Raw genomic sequence first — 23,304 nt, 5'->3', positions numbered from 1 at the left:
CTCAACAAAACACTGTAGAATTTGTCTAACATGAGTAGAACAACATATTTTCCCTGAGTCTCACTCTCTGAAACGGTGAACCGTTTTATGCTGAAACTTTCCTAAGAAAATTCAGCCTGAGGCAGACACCTGTCATGGGAAAATTTAGCCTGGACAGTCAAAATCTTGCAAAATTAACTGCAACTGAAAATGGCATTTTATAAGGGAAAGCATTAGGCAACTATAACAATAGTAGCAAAACCAGCACTGCGTATAACAGTAACAGGCAATGGTATTCCCGCAAAGAGACCTATTAGGTGCATAATAACTCTTTGAGACCAAAGGGATTGTGATGGAATATTTCACCATACCATGTAACATCAGGATATTGAATTCAAAGGACACAAGACACTGTCTTTTTCACAGACATGTAGACTAGGCAAAAAAGAGTTACCATTCTTTAATTTAAAAAAAAAGAGTTGCTGAACTGAAGGGGCAAAGGCCTTAAAGTATTTTAGGGTATTCTCATGACTCTAGTGTGATCCAAATGTGCTCAATAATTTTTCTGTATATTAAGGCTGAAAGTGAGATTGTGTACTGTGTCTCTTGGATGTGCAGCACATGCAAGCACTGTCCAGGAGCAGGAAGAGGGGCTAAGGTGGCTTTAAGGTCACCTTTGTGCCCTCCCTCCCTCCCGGTACTGGGTTGTTCTAGGGGGCAGTGCAGCGCTCAGCATGATTGTGGCTGCCATCTCTGACTGCCTATGGTTGGCAGTGCTGCCCAGAATTTCTATGATGCTGTGCACTGTGTTTCTTCTGCTGGAAGACCACTTACACTGGGGCTTGCAAGAGGTCCTGTGTCAGTTTGCTTACCTCACCCTGAAGCAGTGCCTGCGTGCCAGTCGAATTCTTTTCTTGTCAGCTAAAAGAAAAGGAGGACTCGTGGCACCTTAGAGACTAAACAATTTATTTGAGCATAAGCTTTCGTGAGCTACAGCTCACTTCATCGGATGCATAAAGTGGAAAATGCAGTGAGGATGTTTTATACACACAGACCATGAAAAAATGGGTGTTTATCACTTCAAAAGGTTTTCTCTCCCCCCACCCCACTCTCCTGCTGGTAATAGCTTATCTAAAGTGATCACTCTCCTTACAATGTGTATGATAATCAAGGTGGGCCATTTCCAGCACAAATCCAGCGTTTAACAAGAACGTCTGAGGAACAGTGGGGTGGGGGTGGTGGGGGGTAGGAAAAATCAAGGGGAAATAGGTTACCTTTTCTCGTCTCATTATGCTGCCGGAGCAGTGTTCAACAGCTATGCTGGGGAGCAGGAGAAATCCATCTTTGAGATATTTCAAAACTACCTGTGGGTTTTGGATGCCCAGTTCTCTGCAAAGCTTTGAAAATCTCAGATGTGCAGACTAGTAAAATGATACATGGGAGGCGTGGAGGGGTGCGTCTTTTGGATAATGTATTTTAAAATGTGTTCAGTGTAACTAATTCAAATTGTGGAGGCCAAAACTAGTCACTGAGGAATCAGTATGAAAAATTTAAGGTGTGTAAAATAAGTAGATCTTGTTTTTCTTCCAGCTGCCAACCCTCTTGTTCAGCAAGGTGGACAGCCACTAATCCTTACCCAGAACCCAACATCGGGGCTAGGCACAATGGTAACACAGCCAGTGTTACGACCTGTTCAGGTGATGCAGAATGCCAACCATGTTACTAATTCACCAGTGAGCAGCCAACCTATCTTTATAACAACACAGGTGAGTTTTCTGTTCCCATGTACTTAAGTATTCTTAAATATTTTGAAGCACTCTACGTAACTGTACTTAAGTACTTTTACGTATTCTGTACTTAGTGCTTGTATTTAAGTACTACTGAAGGTACCTAAATCATAAGTAACTTAAAAAAAAAAATTAAAAAACCGCAAGTACTTTTTCAGACTGTCCTGGATTCTGGTTCATCCCCAGAAACCACTGTCCTGGGTTGGGCACTTTAGGCGCTCAGTTCCAGCTGCACTGGGCTTTTTTCTGTTCCTGCTGTTCCATCAGCCAGGGAGGGTGGTGGCCCTGCCCTCTTCATTTCTGATTGGTCACTGTGACAGGTCCAGCCTATTGGGGGGGGTGAGTCAGTATGGGGGAGGGGGCAGAGCAGGCAGACACATACTTCTCAGTGTCCTGCATTGAGAAAACAAGCCCAGTAGCTGCTTATCCTGCAGGGTGGGATAAGAAATGCCTGCCAGGCACTGGGCATGCTCCAGTGCTGAAGGGGCTATTGGGAAATTGAGGCCTAAGGAATTGTTTTGTCAACTTCTGCTTAGTGCCACCACTACCAGTCATTGTATCATTGATTATACTTCCTGATTCATTTCCTTTTGAATTGTAAATATTCTTAGTCTTCTTTAATCTGGAAATATCTCTTCAGTCACTAATGGCGTGTGAAAATAAAGTGTTGCCGATTGTAGTGAGAACTTACTTCTCAGATGTTGCTGAAGATGATGAGAACTTTATTGAAGCAGTTTGTAGTTTGTGCAAACCAAAAAGAAAGACAATTCACAGACAAGATAAGGCACCCTCAGATTTCACCAAACATGCAGGTAAATAATTATTATTAATTAAATATGGTTCATTCCATTTTTTGCTCACTATATTTTCTCCTTAGTTGGACATATTTATTATTTCTTGAATTGCTGTTTTCGTATGTTTCCTGAAATTGTGATTTACTAGGCCAGAAAAGGCCAGAAATACCATATTTACTCTAATTCAGTTTGTTGTAAAACACAGACCCCAAGCAGTATTTATGGTATGTTTTATACATCACTTAGCATTTGTTTTTCCTTTTGTATTTGAGCAGAATAATAATTAAACATTTTTATATATATAGTTGCTCTGAATAAAATAAAATAATTCTTATTTGTTTTTTAGAGAAGTCATGGAGAAAAGGACTTTGGATGTAAGCAAACTATTGATGACTTGTTCACAGCATCTGGGGAAACCCCAAAGTGAAAGACCCCCAGTTTTGATACTTTTCTGCAGCAATTACTCTGTGATGGAGCAGTGTCCAAAGAAAATATAGACAAACTAATTCTCAGTTTTATTAGTGATATGCTGACTCTGTCAACTGTTGAAGGGTGTGGCTTTCACACTTTATTTATTGGAATTATTCCCAAGGCTGCTGTCAAGTGAACTGAAAAAATAAAGATTAAACTACTGGGACAATACAGCTTGGTTCTTGAAAGCATAAAAAACAAATTGGCATCTCTACGTTATGTTTGCACGACTGGAGATGTGTGGACACATCAGGCAAGAAGCTACGTGGGTATTACCTGTCACTGGATTGACTACTAATCCAACAAGAGTCCGCAGTCTTAGGCTTCCATCACTTTTTTGGAACACAAGACAATAAGATCACTTCTCTGTTGGCTCAGATCCACTCACAGTTTGATCTGGATTCAATAAAAATAACACTTGACAAAGATAGTGTTAGCAATTTTGTTAAAGCCTTCAAGCTGTTTTCAGGACCTGGAGTGTTGGAGGATGATGCTGATAAAGAAGTGGAGGAGGATGCTAGTAAACAAGTGGACACCCCACGTTCTGATAGATGTAGCCATGTGAGTATTGATGAAGTTTTGACAAGCGATACTGCTGACTGTTCATGTATATTTTACCACCACATATTTTGCCACTACATATGACTGTTTTTCGTACACTCTGAACTTGGTAGCAACTACTGATGCTTCTAGGGCTCTTGCCAAGAACTCTCAATACAAGCGTCTCTTCAGAAGTGTAGTGGCTAAGTGCTCTATCTTAAGCAACACTGCATACCAGAGTTCTGAGAGTGTGAATGACACACTTGGAAAAACAATCCGCAAACCTACCTCTAAGCAATGGAATTCAGAGTTTAGTAGCTTTCACCGTATTTACAACATGCCTGATAGAGTTAATATTGTGATGGAGCATATCCCACTGTCAAAATTCTCCAACACAGCTGGAATATCTAAGTGAGTTGCTGGAGGTGATGTCCACGGTTGCCACTGGACTTGGTAGATAATGTGAAGGAAGGCCATAGAAAAGCTTTGGATGTATTTTGACGTTTGATGCAGCTGTGAGTAACAAAAGTGCAAAGTCATTTGTTGCTGTTCCAGTGCCACGCCGATTTTATTTTAAAGTTGCATTGGCTGTGATTCAGATTGAGAGAAAAATTGCAGAGGAAGTTCTTTTTACATAATCTGGTTTGTTGTGACAGCCTACCAAAGCCTACAGATCAAGCAATAACATCCAAAGATGCCACTAATTTCTACTGCTTTGATGATCAGGGGGCATCTGACTCCCACTTAAGAATTGTTGGTATACAACTCCACAGTGATCCATCTCATGAATTTGATCAACTGAAAAAACATCCAGTAGTTGTTAAACTTTTTATCAAATTTAATACTACCCTGCCAATCATGTTCCAGTGGAAAGATTATTCAGTAGCGCTGGACAAATCCTTTTGCCAAGAAGGAACTGTCTTCAGGATGATACATTCAAGATTCTACTGTTGTTGAAGAAAATGCCCATTTAATCGAATGAGCTGCTGTTTGTAAATAACATATAAATGATATAATGGAAAGGAAATTTATTTACGTTTTAAGTGATTTTTTTCATTGTTGTTCCATCTCTTTTGTATATATAAATAAAATTTAATCGTTGCTCTTTTTCTTTCTCTTCTACTATGTGCTTATGTTATTTAGGTGGTAGTTCATCTATTGGCCAGGAAATACAGGCATGAAAGTACTTGCACTTGTATTTTTTACCTATAAATGCATAAGTATTATTTCCACAATATATTTGTACTTCTAAGTACTTCTGTAATGATATACTTGTCACTTATATTAAAGTCCTTTTTATCAGTACTTATGGCAACACAAGGGGATGGTGCTGGTCCTTTGACTGGTACAGAGGAGCCTGGGCTCTTGGATCGTCAGTTCTGTTTGTTAGTTTTATTTTAGTAACAAACAAATACCTGTGGAAAACAGAGAATAAAAATGCTTGGAAGACTAACCTGCCTTGGCTAATACTTATCAGTTTGTCACTCTGATCACTTCATATGACTTACTCTGACTAGTGCTGTCAATATGAAAATTCTTCATTTACCTTTACTTTTTTGAGGTGGGTGGGAGGGGGTTGGGGTTAGAGGATCTTTTTGAGCAGATTTCTACTGGAAGAGAAATTGGATTTATTACTTTGCAGAAATAGGGTCCAATCTAATGCCAACTGAAATCGATGCAGACTCATACTGACCAAATACTGGTTCTGCTGTGATTGCTGAATTTGTCTCTTCCACTCCTAAACATACCTAGCAAACCTCAAAGAAGTAATTTGGGAAGACCATTCAGGCACTAACTGCACATTGTGATTGGTAAACTGCACACGGATTATCTCTGTTTTTGGTTTGTTGGAATAAATATGTTAAAGATAATTTTGCCTCTTAAATGCAGGGATTTCCAGTAAGGAATGTCCGGCCTGTACAAAACACAATGAATCAGGTTGGAATTGTTCTGAACGTACAGCAAGGCCAAACAGTTAGACCCATTACCCTAGTCCCAGGTAAGCAGTGTATCCACTGAAACAGACTAAATGGGCATGTGGTAGAAATCTGTTGTTTAGCGTTTATCCAACTAAAGGAACATAAACTAAAAATATTATATCTTGAAATTTGTTTCCTTATCTGTGTTGCCAGTAGCCCTTGAAGAGTGGGATTTTTCTTAGGGACCTAAACCCCTCGTCCTTCAAACACTTTCCTACTCTGAGTAGTCTCACTCGCAGCAGTAAAGCTAAGCACATATGTAAGAGTTTTCAGGATTGGGGTCTGTATGACTAGGAGTATGAGTCCCACTGAAAACTGTGGTACTTTGGAAAATCCTACCCAAAATTATTAAAAAGGGAAGAATTTGAACATGTAATTTTCACTGTCTGTTTCCTTTTGCATTTCACTCATCTTGGAAAGTGAAACTATTTTCAAAGGTGCTGAGCATTCATAACCTCCAGCGAAGTTAGTGGGAGTTGAGAGGGCTCAATGCTGCTGGGAAACAAGCAGTTAGATATCTGACACATCAAGTGGGAGCATCGGATCTAACCAGGTTTTCTGTTCTTTTTGAAGCCCCAGGTACCCAGTTTGTTAAACCAACCGTTGGAGTTCCTCAGGTTTTCTCTCAAATGGCCCAGGTGAGACCAGGTACAACCATGCCGGTGCGACCCACTACCAACACTTTCACTACGGTCATTCCGGCCACGCTTACCATCAGGAGCACTGTACCACAGTCCCAGTCACAACAGCAAAGTAAGTCCACTCCCAGCACCTCCACAACTCCTACTTCAACGCAGCCAACAACACTTGGACAGTTAACTGTGCAGCAGCCAGGGCAATCCAGTCAAGCTACTAACCCTAAATTAGGTAAGACCTCCCATGGGAAAGCAGTGGGATTCAAGTGTTTATAATTTGATCTTCAGATCTGTGGCCTAGTGGCTAGAGTATGGGAGAGGGAGTCCTGGGTTCTATTCCTGACTCTGTCACTGACACATTGTGTAATTATGGGCAAGTCACTTAACTGCTCTGTGCCTCAGTTTACCCATCTGTAAAATGGGGATAATCCTTCCATATATCCCAGATGGGTATGAGAATTAACTAATTCGTGTTTATAAAATGTTTTGAGATACTCAGATGAAAGACCCTAAGAAATGCTTATTTGTGTGTTTTGAAAGATTATATATGAAGCTGTTCTTAAGATTAAGAAGGGCACAGTGGAAATTAGTCATTCCTTTTATATGATGTCCAATATTACAATAATGATGCATTGTTCAAAAATAATGGTAAACAACTTTTAGAACAAATAAAAGTACTGCTTCATTCAGCAAGTGGTCCGGACAATGTAATTACATTTAGGAGGTCAGAGTCAAATACTACAGCAAGATTCAGAAAAGGGGTGTGGATAATTTTTGACAATCAATAACATGTATAGTTATTCACAGGACAAATCTCATGTTTCATGGTGTAAGCTGATAGCTGGAGGGGGTCAGAAGAGTGTTGTCCTCCCCTAACCCTTCCTGTACAACTCTGATGAATCAGGTATTGATCACGGTCAGAGTCAGGATACCAGAACTGATGGTCTTATGTGGTACAGTAAATGATGGGGGACATGTTCGACCCATGGTCTGATCGGATATATCAGGATGTAGGACATGAGAGATGAGAGGTCTTGCCTGGTATATCAAATCCTGTGTTCCTAAATTTTTTTCTCCATTGTCCCTTCTGTTGGCAGTGAGTATTGCAAGCTTTGTGACTGTGAAGAGACCTGGAGTAACTGGAGAGAACAGCAATGAGGTTGCTAAGCTGGTGAACACACTGAATACCATTCCTTCATTAGGCCAGAGCCCTGGTCCACTTGTGGTTTCTAATAGCAGCCCTGCACATGGTTCCCAGCGATCCAGTGTTTCAGAGTCGTCGTCGTCATCGCTGAAAGGTACGGTCTGTGGTAGCCTAGATTCTGCTGAAAGCACAGACTTCTAAAGATGTTCCTAACACTCAATTTCTGAAGCAGAAAACGGTAACTAAGCATGTTATCTAGATTGCATATAAAAGGGGAAACAGACCTGTTAAACAGCTATACAGTTGAATTTCATGTCTTCATTGCTCTAAAGTTTTTCCTAGTGAGTGTCCTATATTTATCATGTGAGTTCCTGACTACTCCTTGTATTTATTACTGTGTATTCAGTGTTATGGATGCCCATGCTACCATTGTTAGAATTACTATTTACACATCACCATGGGCATACAGAGCTCTTTACAGACATGTAAGAGGGTAGCTTCTGTGCTACTTCTCCTGCACAGAAGGCACATCTCAGTGGGAGTGAGGCAAAAGATGGCTTTAAGCCAACTTTTGTGCCATCCAGATTCTGGACTTCTGCCCATGTTTGGAGGTGAGAACAAGGAGTTTGAACTTGATGTGGATGGGGGCAGGAAGTCAGTGAAAGGATACAAGGAGAGTGGAGTGTGATTGGAGTAGTGGGAGAAGATGATTTTAGCTGCAAGATGTTTATCAGAAAATTCTTAGGACATCAGTGACTGTGTTCTGAGGAGTGATGAGTGTGCAGTGTATCTCATATGAGTGGTCATAAATCTGCACATTTTCATACCTCTCCTCTCAAGTCCTGTTAGCAATTAACGTTATTACTCTTGAAATGAATCACTTTCAATAGGGCCAGAACTTAGATCCAAGTTTTTATTGAAATGTAGGGGTAGTATCAGATTCCAGATCTGGTTTATCCAGTTTTTTATTATTGTTGTTATTATTGTTATTGTTATTACAGTCAGCTCTTCTCCTGTCCCCACATTTGATTTACAAGATGGTGGCCGGAAAGTCTGCCCAAGATGCAATGCCCAATTTCGAGTGACTGAGGCTTTAAGAGGACATATGTGTGTAAGTAACCATGCTGAGATGAAGAATTCATTAGTCAGTACTGTTGATTGTATACGGCAATATACTTGGGTAGGACAATCTGATGGGGGAATGGAAAATCTACCGCAGGATCTTTAATAACTCCAAGCAGGCAGGACCTAGTTTTATATCTTGTTAAAAAGGACTATTCCTCCAGTAGCACTGCCCCTTCCTATCAATGGTCTCACTCAGCTGTACCGACTTGGAGGGAAGAGCATCCACCTCACTGCTTCCTGAAGGTTGCTGTGGTGGGCTCCCAGCTCTCATGAGACCCCGCCTGCTTAGCGTGTGCGAGCCAATGAGGTCACAGCCCACACTGTATGTGTAGTGATATAGTTACTGTTATGTACAATCTAATCATTAGTGTGGCTTTTCTTTTTCCTGAAGTACTGCTGCCCTGAAATGGTTGAATTCCTCAAGAAAGGAAAATCTCTGGAACCTGAACCAAATATTCAGCCTACAAAGCCTCCATCTCCAGAAAAAACTGCAACTGTTGCTTCACCACCCTCCTCCACACCTATCCCTGCATTGTCTCCACCCGCTAAAGCTCCAGAGCAAAGTGAAAATGCAGGTGATTCATCCCAGAGCAAACTCATCATGTTGGTAGATGATTTCTACTATGGCAGGGATGGCGGCAAAGTGACTCAGCTTTTGAACTTCCCCAAGGTTCCAACATCCTTCCGGTGTCCACACTGCACCAAGAGGCTAAAGAACAACATACGGTAAGAGGAATGCCACATGCCCCTATAACAATACCTCGCAGTTCTTGAATCTGCATGTCTCAAAGTGAGTTACTATGTCAATCAATTAAGTTCCAAAGCCCCCCTTATAGGGTAGGTAAGTCACAAACAGAGGCATGGAGAGGTGAAGTGATTTGCCCATGATCACACAATGAGTCAGTGGCAGAGCTGGGAACTGAACCCAGAATTCTTTTGGCTAGAACAGGGTTCCCAAACTTTTTTCCTTGAGGCCCTCCTGCAGCTGCAATAGGCACTGCAGCCGACTATTAGCACTTCTTGCTGCTTTCCAGGAGGTGGCACCTGGGGTTGGAGGTATGACTTGAGCTGTTCAGGGGCAGCTGAACCTTTAAATTATGCCCTCCCCGCTATCAGTGTATACAGTTTGATAGTGCTCCCTCCCCTCAAGGTGATCAAATGGGAAATCAGGCAAGGGGCTGTTTAGCATGTAGCATGGCTGCCACACGTCTGTCAGGGAGAGGGCACCATGGAGCGTGCGCAGCCCCTTGCCTCAGCAGGGAGCAGGGCCAGCAAAAGAGTGAAGGGGCCAGGCAGGTGCCACAGCTAGCCCCCACTGACACCCTCCACCTCTGCAGACCACTGAGTGCCTTGAGCTTGTCACGTGGCAGCCTTGCCCCAGTCACCCGCCCAGCACCCTTGTGTGCTTCACAGGCAGCCCCTGTCCGGGAACAAGAGAGAGGTTCGGGGGCCCCCAATGCTGGGCAAAGGCAGGCACTCGGGTTGGGCCCGGCCATTATCTGTGATGGTCATTGTCCAGGAGGAAACAGAGCAGCACTGCTGTGCTCTGGTTATTGGGGGAGCCGTGGAGCTGATACTCCAGGAGGCCAGATAGCCATGGATTGTGGGGGTGCAGTGGCTTGGAGCAGGAACAGCCACGAACCCACCAGCCACCCTGGGAGCTGCCACCTCTCAGGGCCAGCCCCTTCTCTCCTGTCGCACAGCGGCTCCACATCGCCCTCTGTGGGTGCTGAGCTCCTCCGGCACTGAGCAGGGGCCATCACTAGCTGCCACTTCGTCACTGTCTGCTTCACAAACTCCAGTGTCCTCTCCAAACTCCACCCATGGCTGTGCCTGTAGAGCACCCAGGACTGTATGGTGGCCAGTAGACCACCCAGGACTGTCTGGTGGGCCACGGCCCACAGTTTGGGAACCTCTGGGCTAGAATAATGGAATCCTGAGTCCTAATAGAACTTTTAACACCTGTAATTTCTGATTAACTAACCGCTAGTCCAGTCCCTAGAACCCATGATAGAGTATTCTCCACTGCTTTATCCAGTTGAGTTTGAACATGAGAGCTGAAGAGAAGAGGTAATTTCCTGTTTGTGGAACAGATTGTACAATGCATAAGAATCCTCTCTAGTATCTTATTGCTACAATAGTCAGTATTAAAATTTGACTTTGAGCTAATATGCTTTATCATGGCAGATGGAGAATTTTAGTTGTTATCCTCTTGATGCTGCTCCTTCAGTGGGCAGTTAGAGAGCAGAGTCAGATGTATCCTGCTATCCAGGGGCTGAATAAGCTGCTGTTGAAGCATCTCTGGGCCACAGAGTGAGGAACGTCATGTCCATCTCTTTGATGGAGGAGAGTTGCCGTCATGTCAGGCCTGGTTTTAGTAGGGTTAGTGAGAAGAGAGTATCTTAATGCTATGCCAAAAATGCAGTTACTTTATTAGCTATTTGAAAATAAATGTTTTTGCTACTAGTGAAAGCAATGCCAAAATAACCAATGTAAAAGTGTCTGGTTCACACCATTTCCAGGGTTGATATGGATGCGAATGTTTTTGTATTTATGTTCACATACACTCTGCTCTCCTTCAGGTTTATGAATCATATGAAACACCATGTTGAACTAGATCAGCAGAATGGGGAGGTAGATGTCCATACTATCTGCCAGCACTGTTACAGGCAGTTCTCCACCCCCTTCCAGCTGCAGTGCCACCTAGAGAATGTTCACAGTCCCTATGAATCAACCAGTAAGTGGTGGTAGCAGGGGGGTTGTTTGTTTATTTCAGGATTTCAGTGTAAGTCTCTGGAGAAAGAGGTCTATCCATCCTGGGACCATGCCATCATGATGCAGGGTGTGATGTGGGGTTACATGGAATTACATTTTCTTGCATGCCTGCAAAAGTTCAAACCAAACTGTAGTATTAGTCCAAAGTGATTTCATTGTCAAGGATATTTTAAAGATCCAAACCAATCATAATCAGATAATGTTTAGGTTCTGATATGAACCTCCTAAAGGAATGAAATTCTGAGCTAAGGTAACTCCATGGAGCTTTTATTGGGGCTTGTTGTTTATTCTTTTAAACAATAAAATTAATCTAGTGCAGGTGAAAGCAGACTGAAGTCCTCAGTTTATACACATAAGATGTGTTTCCCCACACCATGCCCACCAGTGCCACCTTGTGGGATGAGAAAGTTCAGGTACTATGCCTTACTCAATCTCTTGTAACTTTTCAACTGTCTTAAAACGTGATGACTAGTCATTGTTTATACCTTTCTTTGGACAGTGGTAGTCATTCTACATCTTGCATGCATTTTGCAGTTAGTATATTGCTAAAATATCTGTCACAGCAATTTCAAAACTGCCAAATGTTATGCTTAGTAAAATTCCACTCCTTAAAGTTAGCTTTATTTTATCTGCAAAGCATGATGGGACTGTTGTTTCCACACAAGTCTTAGGTTCTTTCTTTGGCCTGTTCTAAATGTCAACAGGACACTTTTCAGAGTAGCAACCATGTTAGTCTGTATCCGCAAAAAGAAAATGGACACTTGTCCATTAGAAGCTTAGAATCATAGAAGATTAGGGTTGGAAGAGACCTCAGGAGGTCACCTAGTCCAAAACCCTGCTCAAAGCAGGACCAACACCAACTAAATCATCCCAGCCAGGGCTTTGTCAAGCCAGCCATTAAAAATCTCTCTGGATGGAGATTCTACCACTGCCCTAGGTAACCCAGTCCAGTGCTTCACCACCCTCCTAGAGAAAGAGTTTTTCCTAATATGCAACCTAGACCTCCCCCACTGCAACTTGAAACCATTGCTCCTTGTTCTGTCATCTGCCACCACATAGAACAGCCTAGCTCCATCCTCTTTGGAACCCCCTTCTGGTAGTTGAAGGCTGCTATAAAATCCCCCCTCACTCTTCTGTTCTGCAGACTAAATAAGCCCAGTTCCTTTAGCCTCTCCTCATAAATCATGTGCCCCAGCCCCATAATCATTTTCATTGCCCTCTGCTGGACCCTCCAATTTGTTCACATTCTTTCTGTAGTGGGGGAATCAAAACTGGGCACAGTACTCCGGATGTGGCCTTACCTGTGCCGAAAAGAGGGGAATAATCACTTCCCTCGACCTGCTGGCAATGCTTCTACTAATGCAGCCCAATGTGCCGCTAGCCTTCTTGGCAACAAGGCAAACTGTTGACTCATATCCAGCTTTTCGTCCACTGTAATCCCCAGGTCCTTTTTTGCAGAACTGCCGCTTAGCCAATCAGTCCCCAGTCTATAGCAGTACCTGGGATTCTTCCGTCCTAAGTGCAGGACTCTGCACTTTTTCTTGTTGAACCTCATCAGATTTCTTATAGCCCAATCCTCCAATTTATGTAGGTCACTCTGGACCCTATCCCTACCCTTCAGCTTATGTACATCTCCCCGCAGCTTAGTGTCATCCGCAAACTAGCTGAGGGTGCGATCTATCCCATCATCCAGATCATTAATGAAGATATTGAACAAAACCTGCCCCAGGACAGACCTCTGGGACACGCCGCTTGATACCGGCTGCCAACTAGACATTGAGCCATTGATCTCTACCTGTTGAGCCCGATGATCTAGCCAGCTTTCTATTCACCTTATAGTCCATTCATCCAATCCATACTTTTTAACTTGCTGGCAAGAATACTGTGGGAGACTGTATCAAAAGCTTTGCTAAAGTGAAGATATATCACATCCACCGCTTTCCTCATAGCCACAAAGCCAGTTATCTCATCATAGAAGGCAATCGGGTTGGTCAGGCATGACTTTCCTTTGGTGAATCCATGTTGACTATTCCTGATCACCTTCCTCTCCTCCAAGTGGTTCAAAATGGATTCCTTGTGGACTTGCTCCATGATTTTTCCAGGGACTGAGGTGAGGCTGACTGATCTGTAGTTCCCCAGATTCTCCTTCTTCCTTTTTTTTAAAGATGGGCACTATATTTGCCTTTTTCCAGTCATCCAGGACCTCCCCCAGTCGCCACGAGTTTTCAGAGATAATGGCCAATGGCTCTGCAGTCACATCAGCCAACTCCCTCAGCACCCTTGGATGGATTGCATCCAGTTCCATGGACTTGTGCATGTCCAGCTTTTCTAAATAGTCCTTAACCTGTTCTTTCACCACTGAGGGCTGCTCACCTCCTCCCCATACTGTGCTGCTCAATGCAGCCGTCTGGGAGCTGACCTTGTCTGTGAAGACCGAGGCAAAAAAAGCATTGAATACTTCAGCCTTTTCCACATCATCTGCCACTAGATTGCCTCCCCCATTCAGTAAGGGTCCCACACTTTCCCTGACTCCTTCTTGTTGCTAACATTCCTGTAGAAACCTTTCTTGTTACCCTTGATATCCCTTGCTAGCTGCCACTCCAACTGCATGCTTGAGCAATATTTTTATACTCCTCCCTAGTCATCTGTCCAAATTTCCACTTCTTGTAAGCTTCCTTTTTGTTTTTAAGCTCAATGAAGATTTCTCTGTTAAGCCAAGCTGGTCGTCTGCCATATTTGCTATTCTTTCTGCACATCAGGATGGCTTGTTTCTGCGCCCTCAGTAAGGCTTCTTTAAAATACAGCCAGCTCTCCTGGACTCCTTTTCCCTCATATTAACCTTCCAGGGGATCCCTGAGGGAGTCAAAGTATGCTTTTCTGAAGTCCAAAGTATGTATTATGCTACTCTCCTTTCTTCCTTTTGTCAGGATCCTGAACTCGACCATCTCATGGTCAGGGCTGCCCAGATTGCCACCCAATTCTACTTCCCTTACCAATTCTTCCCTATTTGCAAGCAGCAGGTCAAGAGGAGCACGGCCCCTAGTTGGTTCCTCCAGCACTTGCACCAGGAAGTCCCCAGCACTCTCTAAAAACTGTGCGCTGCTCTATTGCTCTCCCAGCAGATGTTAGGGAGATTGAAGTCCCCCATGAGAAACCAGGGCCTGTGATCTGGAAACTACTGTTAGTTGTCTGAAGAAAGCCTCCTCTACCTCATTCTCCTGGTCTATAGCAGACGACCACCATGACATCACCCTTGTTGCTGTTGCTTCTAAACTTAACCCAAAGACTCTCAACAGACTTTTCTCCAGTTTCCTATTGGAAGCTCTGAGCAATCATACTGCTCCCTTACATACAGTGCAACTCCTCCACCTATTCTCTCCCACCAGTCCTTCCTAAACAGTTTATACCCATCCATGACAGTGCTCCAGTCATGTGAGTTACCCCACCAAGTCTCTGTTATTCCAAGCTTAGTTGTGACCTTCCAAATTCATTTCACATAGGGGTTACCAAATAGACTTCAGATAATGATAAACTAATCTGATCAAAAATGTACTTTTGGAAACAGTGCAGCATTGGCCTGGGCCAAAGGAAATGGAGCTTTTCCATGTTCTTTGATGACTCAGTTTTACTCCTTGCTCAGTTGGTTTTGGTGATGCCTTCCAGAAGATGCTGAGAGTAGATATAGATAGATATATTTAAATCACATGCCCCAGATCCAAGAGGTGAGAACAAGTAATATTTTGCTTCCTTCAAAGGGATTATATTATCTGATTTCAAAGACCTTCACTGCAACCTTTGTGCTGTGTGGGTTTTAACTGTTACTTTGCTTTTCCTTCCTGTTACAGCGAAGTGCAAGATTTGTGAATGGGCATTTGAGAGTGAACCAATGTTCTTGCAGCATATGAAGGATACCCACAAGCCTGGAGAAATGCCCTACGTTTGTCAGGTATTACACACATTTTAAACTCTGTGCTTTAGACTGTTTCTGTGAAGTCCAGGAGGAGGTCTGGAACTTTCCAGCAAAGCATTTAAGTAGGTGATTAGTCCCACTGGAGTCAGTGCTGAGGGAGCAGACACTAGTAGTTTGCATTGAGGGCCTGGAGATGGGTGCCTTTTCAGGAAAGAGAAACTGTCACTCTAGAGGAGGAGATAAGGCTCTGTCACTCACTCACTACATCCCTAGTTGCTGTCTAACCCTGAGATCAGTGCTTGCATCCACTCTCAAGATGCTACCCTTCATAAATTGGCCCCACTGCTGCCTATCCAATGAGAAAAGGAGAAGAATAAGAAACTTCTAAAATGCAACTTCTTTCAGTGTGACATAGGGCCTGAGTGAATTGTTCTATCTGACATACTGTGACTTGCTTTTCAGTAACTACCTATTATTCCTGTTTGCACTGTTACTCCCTTTCTTCTTTTTAGATTGGATGGATAGTGTCATTAACTGCTAATTTTATAACCATCTGAAAGAACAGAATTCTCAGGAGAGATCTGTTCTCAGAACTATTAATTTTAAGAGTATGTAGTCTCTTCAAAAAAATCTAAGTAGCTTATTTTTATTCTTTATGGGTATCCCCCAGTAAACCCTGATGTTCCCCCCGACGCCCCAAGATATCTCTCTCTTCTTGTAGCCCTCTATTCTGAGTGATGAAGACTGCATAAGATTTACTTCCTTTCAGAGCTCATTACTCCTCAGGTGCTCAGGAACCATGATTATGGTTGCCATATAAGAATCTACCTAGATTGACCAGCCCCATTTTTACCTGATAGAGATCACTCACTGTTAGGTCTCACTTCCTGTTAGATCTCCCTTTCTGCTTACTTCAGATAAGTTCATTCAGTAACTTAAAGGGGGTGTAGGTTAGCAGCTGCTTAGATGCTTCAGTGAAAGTAACCATATACTACAGTGATAGATGTGATATAAATTCCTAGATTACTTCCATGTTAATTGTTTGCATTTGTCTTTCCCCAGGTCTGTCAGTATCGTTCGTCGCTTTACTCTGAAGTGGATAGCCATTTCCGAATGATCCACGAGGACACACGGCACCTGCTCTGTCCTTATTGCCTGAAAGTCTTTAAGAATGGCAATGCCTTCCAGCAGCATTTCATGAGGCACCAGGTAACCCAAGTACGGAGTTAGGTTTATATTCTTCGCAACGCTTTGGTTAAAATGTTTCACTTCTCACAGATTTCAGAGTAACAGCCGTGTTAGTCTGTATTCGCAAAAAGAAAAGGAGTACTTGTGGCACCTTAGAGACTAACCAATTTATTTGAGCATGAGCTTTCGTGAGCTACAGCTCACTTCATCGGATGCATACTGTGGAAACTGCAGAAGACATTATATACACAGAGACCATGAAACAATACCTCCTCCCACCCCACTCTCCTGCTGGTAATAGCTTGTCTAAAGTGATCACTCTCCTTACAATGTGTATGATAATCATGTTGCACACACACACAAACTCACTCTCCTGCTGGTAATAGCTTATCTATTACCAGCAGGAGAGTGGGGTGGGAGGAGGTATTGTTTCATGGTCTCTGTGTATATAATGTCTTCTGCAGTTTCCACAGTATGCATCCGATGAAGTGAGCTGTAGCTCACGAAAGCTCATGCTCAAATAAATTGGTTAGTCTCTAAGGTGCCACAAGTACTCCTTTTCACAGAGACTTCGTTGGGAATGGAGCACATGCTTAAAGCTGAATCGGGGCCTGAAACAGGCGATGTGCCCACTTCATCTCTCTCTCTCTCTCTCTCTCTCTCACACTCACCCACACACACTCACACTCACACACACACACCCCCACCCACCCACCCACCCACCCCATGCCTCTTACCTCAGCTATGATTAGCACAAATATCCTGTGTTTTCCGTGTTGGTATTTGTTTCCACTTCGTAATTAACAAAGATTGTTGGTGGGTGATATCAGCCCTTTATCCTTCTGGGTGAAAAGTTCAGATTCCAGAAAATAAATTCCATCCCACAGACCACGTTTTGTACAGCTGTTGGGAAGCTCTGTTTCCATATCTGTTGCCTAGAATGGTGACCTCTTTTAAGTGTGAGTAGTTCTAAGCGTACTTATAAATTATATAAAGTTAGTGCTTTTGGCAGGTAGCAGATTGACAACCCTGGAAGCCCTTAGTTTACCCACAGAACAGGTATAGGGTAGGCATTGGAAAGGCAAGCAGCTTCCATGTGCTACTCTGCCAGTGTGCCTCAGCCGTGACTTGGAGAAAACCCCCTCTAGGAGAAAGAGAAGAGTTCATTTTTCTTGACCCTGCAGTTCTTGGTGCCTCTGCTGATACAGGGACCAATTGCTGGGGTGAAGGTGATTTTATGATGTGGACACGTTACCCACTGGAAATGGAACAAACACCACCAGTAGCTATTTTTAGTACAGCATTTTTAAATGGCACCTAAACTTGGCTGGACTTGAGGTCAAGGGAATAAAAGAAAGAGAAGCCATTGTTTTGGTTTCTTTAAATAAATAAAATAAACCACCCAAGAACCTTCCCTTTTTGCCTCCACTCTCCAAAATTAAAAATTCCTTTTTTATTTTGCTTTAGAAGAAGAGTGTTTATCACTGTAACAAGTGTCGGCTGCAATTCCTATTCGCCAAGGATAAAATTGAACACAAGCTGCAGCACCACAAAACTTTCCGAAAGCCGAAGCAGCTAGAAGGACTGAAACCTGGAACCAAGGTAAGGGATCCAAGCTAAACAGCAGCCCTTGCTCCTCCTCCTACATTTTCTCAGAAGTATATCAACAGTATCAATATGTACCTCCTAAAAATTCCAGCAGCATTTTTCTACCAGTTTTTAGTAGATGCCATAAAACAGGTGTTTGCAGAATGTGCATCACTTCAGATCTCCACCTGTTGGAACAGATTGATTCCACCTGCCATTCCATGTTAAGTTGAGCAGACCATTGCAAAACTGAGGAGCAGAGATCAGGAGTGGGGCAGCACGTGTCTTAAGATATGCAAAGCTGAGGTATCTATCATTTGCTGCAGGTTACAATTAGAGCATCTAGAGGACAGCCGCGGACAGTGCCAGTATCTTCGTCTGATGCGCCACAGGGCACCTTGCAGGAAGCCACTCCACTGACGACTTCTACGGACCCCCAGCCCATCTTCCTGTACCCACCTGTCCAGAGGAACATCCAGAAGAGAGCAGTCAAGAAAATGTCAGAACTTCTTGTTAAGTTTCAAACTAAAAGGTTGTTAAAGAAAATGCAGTCAGCTATGTTATGCCACCATTGATGGCAGTCTGCTCCTCGGCACTGTGCAGTTTCGGCTTGTCCACTGCCAGGAAGAACTATCATGCCAGGAGAAGCCAGCTTTCCACAAGACCAGGATTAAGTCAAATGATTTAAACAATTTTTTTTTTTTTAAATTTTCTCTTTTGTGGGGTTTTCCCTGTAGAGAGCCCAGAGGAGCCTCCCTCTTTCTCTTCCCCCTCTCAGCCTGTCTCCCTTAGAGGTCCCACACTGCAGCCTTAATTTTTCTTGTTAGGGCAGTCCACTGTATTTGAGTACATGGCATAAGAGAGTGATTCCTTAACGAGGTGTCACAAATGGTGAAACTAAAGCCTAACGCTAAGACAATCTATGTAGCTAGGGCTGAAAGTATAGGTCAGAGGAGAGATTATTTTGACTGCAATTTTTTCTGGAAGTTTGCCTCTGTCAATGATAGTCTTCACTGTTTGCTGGTTAGCTTTGTCTTTTGTGTCTGCCAGCCTGACAGGGTTTGTAGTAACAGAAATTGTAACTCCACAAGGTACCTGTACAGCCACTGATGAGTGTCCCCTTTCATCTGCAGGAGTGTTCTGGGGAGGCAGACGTGCTTGGAGTGCAGCTTCGAAATCCCAGATTTCCCAAACCACTTTCCTACCTACGTCCACTGTTCGCTGTGTCGTTATAGCACTTGCTGCTCCAGAGCTTATGCCAACCATATGATCAAGTAGGTGTAAAAGGGCTCTCTAGAAAAGCAAACCTCTAATACACTGGAACTCCCTCCCCCTTAGATTGACATTCTCCTTTACTGGGGCATCAGTAAGTTCCAGTTCACTAGAAGTGGGTTATAGGGCATGTCATTTGTATCGATGGTACAATGGTTGGTAATGGGTTTCTTTATATACCTAAATGATTTGAGCAAACAGTTGAGGGCAAATGCTGGATGAGGATTAATCTCAGTGGATTTCAGTTCACATAAGGGACATGCACAGACACACGTACCCCGACTCCTTTTAATTTGTCAGCCACTTAGAAATACCCCGTCTAACTTTTGCAGCTGCTCTCCCCATTCAGAATCAGGATTTGGTGATCCTGCTCTAGACCATTGGGCCTAAAAACCTCTCCAAGTTCTTGAGCATCAGTGACTGTGACAAATAACATTACTAGGTGAGAACTGTCATTAACTGCCACCTGGTGAAAATAGCTGAGAGGTGTGGGTTTCAGAGCAGGGATATTGCTGTCTTGCTCCTAAAACAGGTTCAAGTATATAGTTCATTGAAAGATGTAGTTAATCGCACAAGCCTACAGATCCTGGAAAACAATGGATGGATGCAGCACAGTTGCCCCCAGAGCCAGGGTCAAGCAGTTTAATCAGGGATAGGAATCCCATTCCCCTGAAACCTTAATTGAAAGATAGGGAAACTTACAACAGAATGGTTCTATAATAGGATCAGGTTTCTCTGAATAAGTGTGCATGATTTTTTGTCTGGCCTAAATATGCAGAATAATCCTGAGCCTCTAGTAAATATGTTTGTTTTTTTATCTTACAGCAACCACGTTCCTCGGAAGAGTCCAAAATACTTGGCTTTGTTTAAAAACTATACTGCCTGGTAATGCCAAACTTGATTACATCTTATTTTAATTTTCTAACCATCTAAAGTGATTTATTTTCTGATCTTCTAACTCTGCCATCTTCTGTAATTATCCACTTTCTCAAGAAGATCCAATATATTTTTTCTGTAATAGCAAAAAGGTGTTTAAACAGAGCACAAGATCCTGGGTCTTACTTTACCCTGGATAACCTGCAACTCCTAATGACTTCTTAGGGCAGGTCTACACTACAGCCTGGATCGAGGCTCTGAGATCGATCCTCTGGCAGTCAATTTAGTGGGTCTAGTGAAGACCCGCCAAATCGACAGCAGATTGCTCTCCAGTCGACCCCTGTACTCTACCCTCAACGAGAAGAGTAAGGTAAGTCGATGCGAGAGTTTCTCCCGTCGACCCCCTGCAGTGTAGACCCCGCGGTAACTTGACCTAAGTTATGTCAACTCCAGCTACATTATTCACGTAGCTGGAGTTGCATAGCATAGGCTGACTTACCGCAGTAGTGTAGACATAGCCTTAGTGTGAGCTAATTTCATGTGGCACATAATGGGAAATGCACTTATGCAGTTGAAGGCAGAATTTGGTCATAAGAATGGCCATACTAGGTCAGATCAATTATCTGTCCCAGACCAGTATCCTGTCTTCCAATAGTGGCCAGTGCCAGAAGCTTCAGAAGGAGTGAACAGAACAAGGCACTTTATGAGTGATCCACACCCTGTCATCCAGTCCCAGCTTCTTTTAAGACACCCAAAGCATGAGATTGCATCCCTGACCCTCTTAGTTAATAGCCATCGATGGATCTATCCTCCAGGAACTTTATCTAATTCTTTTTTTAATTCAGTTATACTTTTGGCCTTTACCACATCCCCTGGCAGTGACTTCCCCAGGTTGACTGCGTGGTATGTGAAGAAGTACTTCCTTATGCTTGTTTTAAACCTGCTGCCTATTACTGACCCCTGGTTCTTGTGTTATGTGGAGGGGTGAATAACACATCCTTACTCGCTTTCTCCACACCATTCATGATTTTCTAAACCTCTATCATATCTCCCCTCAGTTGTCTCTTTTCCAGGCTGAACAGTCCTGTCTTTTTAATCTCTCCTCACATGAAAGCTGTACCATCCCCCTAATAATTTTCGTTTCCCTTCTGTGTACTTTTTCCAATTCTAATCTATCTTTTATGAGATGGGATGACCATAACTGCACGCAGTATTCAAAGTATGGGCATACCATGTTTTTATATATGGTGGTATTATGATATTTTTTGTCTTACTATCTACCCGTTTTCTGATGGTTCCCAGCATTCTGTTAGGTTTTTTGACTGGCGCACATTGAAGAGATGTTTTCAGAGAACTATCCACGATAACTCCCAAGATTGATTTCTTGTGTGGTAACAGCTAATTTAGACACCATCATTTTGTATGTATACTTGGAATTATGTCTTCCAGTGTGCATTACTTTGCATTTATCAACATTGAATATCATCTGCCATTTTATTGCCCAGTCACCCAGTTTTGTGAGGTCACTTTGTAACTCTTTGCAGTCTGCTTTGGACCTAACTGTCTGGAGTAATTTTGTATCATCTGAAAATTTTGCCAACTCGCTGTTTTACCTTTTTTTCCTAATAATTTGTGACTGTTAAACAGCACTAGTCCCAGTATGGATCTTTGGGGGACCTTGCTGTTTACCTTTCTCCACTGTGAAAACTGATAATTTAGTTCTACTCTTTGTTTTCTATCTTTTAACCAGTCACTGATCCAGGAGAGGAACTTGCCTCTTTTTCCCATGACTGCTTACTTTGCTTAAGAGCCTTTGATGAGGGACCTTGTCAAAGGCTTTCTGAAAGGCAAAGTACACTATGTACACTAGATCACCCTTGTCCATATGTTTGTTGACCCCGTCCCCAAAGAAGTCTGATAGATTGGTGAGGCATGATTTCCCTTTACAAAAGCTGTATTGGCTCTTCCCCAACGTATCATGTTCATCTATGTGTCTGATAATTCTGTTCTTTACTGTAGTTTAAACTATTTTGCTGGTACTGAAGTTAGGCTTTCCAGACTGTAATTGCCAGAATTGGCTCTGGCGTCTTTTTTAAAAATTGGCATCACATTAGCTCTCCACCACTCATCTGGCACAGAGGTTGATTTAAATGATAGGTTACATATCATAATTAGTAGTTCTGCAATTTCATATTTGAGCTCCCTCAGAAATCTGGTCCTGGTGACTTATTTCTTTTTAAAGTATTTGTTCCAAAACCTCCTCTACTGACACCTCAATCTGGGACAGTTCCTCAGATTTGTCATCTAAAACAAATGGCTCAGGTGTGGGTATCTCCCTTACATCCTCTCCAGTGAAGACCGATGCAGAGAATTCATTTAGCTTCTCATCAGTGACCTTGTCTTTCTTGAGTGCATCTTTAGCACCTCAGTTGTCCAGTGGCCCTGCTGATTGTTTGGCTAGCTTCCTGCTTCTGATGTACTTTAAAAATTTTTTTTACTTTTAGTTCTTGTCTTTTGCTAGTTGTTCTTCAAATTCTTTTTTGACCTGCCTAATTATGCTTGACTTGCAAGGATGTATGTTCCTTTCTGTTTTCTTCACTAGGAGTTGACTTTCAGTTTTTAAAAGATGTCTTTTTGTCTTTAACCGCCTCTTTTACTCTGTTGTTTAGCCATGGTGGTTTTTTTTCTGGTCCTCTTACTGTTTTTTGGGAGCAGGGATACATTTAGTTTGAGCCTCTATTATGGTGTTTTTTAAAAAAATTTCCATGCAGCTTGCACACATTTCACTTTTGTGACTGTTTCTTTTAATTTCCATTTAACTAGCCGCCTCATTTTTGTGTATTTCCCCTTTTTGAGGTTAAGTGCTACTGTGGTGGATTTCTTAGGTATTTTCTTCCCTACAAGGATGTAAATTTAATTACACATTGTGGTCGATATTGCCAAGTGGTTCAGCTATATTTGCCTCTTGGACCAGATCCAGTCTTCCACTTAGAACTAAATCAAGAATTGCTTCTCCCCTTGTGGGTTCCAGGACTAGCTGCTCCAAGAAGCAGTCAGTAATGGTGTCTAGAAATTTTATCTCTGAATCCCATCCCGAGGTGACATGTACCCAGTCAATAAGGAGGTAATATGAATGGGGGATTTCAACTAAGTTTTCTGTTTTTATAGCCTCTTTAGTCTCCATGAGAACTTTCCAGATCTCTTTATTAATGGTTGCTGCTTTATATGAAATGCATATGTTT

The 23,304-nt window shown here is 42.7% G+C and overlaps 1 protein-coding gene across 10 annotated transcripts in view; it reads left to right on the top strand.

The window, feature by feature from the left end:
* Window positions 1-23,304, top strand: part of POGZ (pogo transposable element derived with ZNF domain) — a 59,056-nt gene that overhangs the window by 31,655 nt on the left and 4,097 nt on the right. For 3 of the 10 annotated variants that reach the window (XM_084613148.1, XM_084613144.1, XM_084613151.1), the window contains 13 exons: window positions 1,570-1,745; window positions 5,462-5,570; window positions 6,124-6,417; window positions 7,283-7,483; window positions 8,331-8,440; window positions 8,846-9,180; window positions 11,037-11,191; window positions 15,075-15,175; window positions 16,202-16,357; window positions 17,795-17,929; window positions 18,241-18,413; window positions 19,048-19,188; window positions 20,012-20,071. In XM_084613148.1, the coding sequence (XP_084469274.1) occupies window positions 1,570-1,745; window positions 5,462-5,570; window positions 6,124-6,417; window positions 7,283-7,483; window positions 8,331-8,440; window positions 8,846-9,180; window positions 11,037-11,191; window positions 15,075-15,175; window positions 16,202-16,357; window positions 17,795-17,929; window positions 18,241-18,413; window positions 19,048-19,188; window positions 20,012-20,071 (2,146 nt within the window). The remainder of the gene's footprint in view (window positions 1-1,569; window positions 1,746-5,461; window positions 5,571-6,123; window positions 6,418-7,282; window positions 7,484-8,330; window positions 8,441-8,845; window positions 9,181-11,036; window positions 11,192-15,074; window positions 15,176-16,201; window positions 16,358-17,794; window positions 17,930-18,240; window positions 18,414-19,047; window positions 19,189-20,011; window positions 20,072-23,304) is intronic. The other 7 variants (XM_084613145.1, XM_084613152.1, XM_084613153.1 and 4 more) reach the window with 4 other exon arrangements.

The sequence above is a fragment of the Lepidochelys olivacea genome, assembly GCF_965140295.1.
Source record: "Lepidochelys olivacea isolate rLepOli2 genome assembly, chromosome: 24".
Lineage (NCBI taxonomy): Eukaryota > Metazoa > Chordata > Testudines > Cheloniidae > Lepidochelys > Lepidochelys olivacea.
Note: the sequence above shows the minus strand (reverse complement) of the source record. Positions and strands in the feature narration are given on the sequence as shown.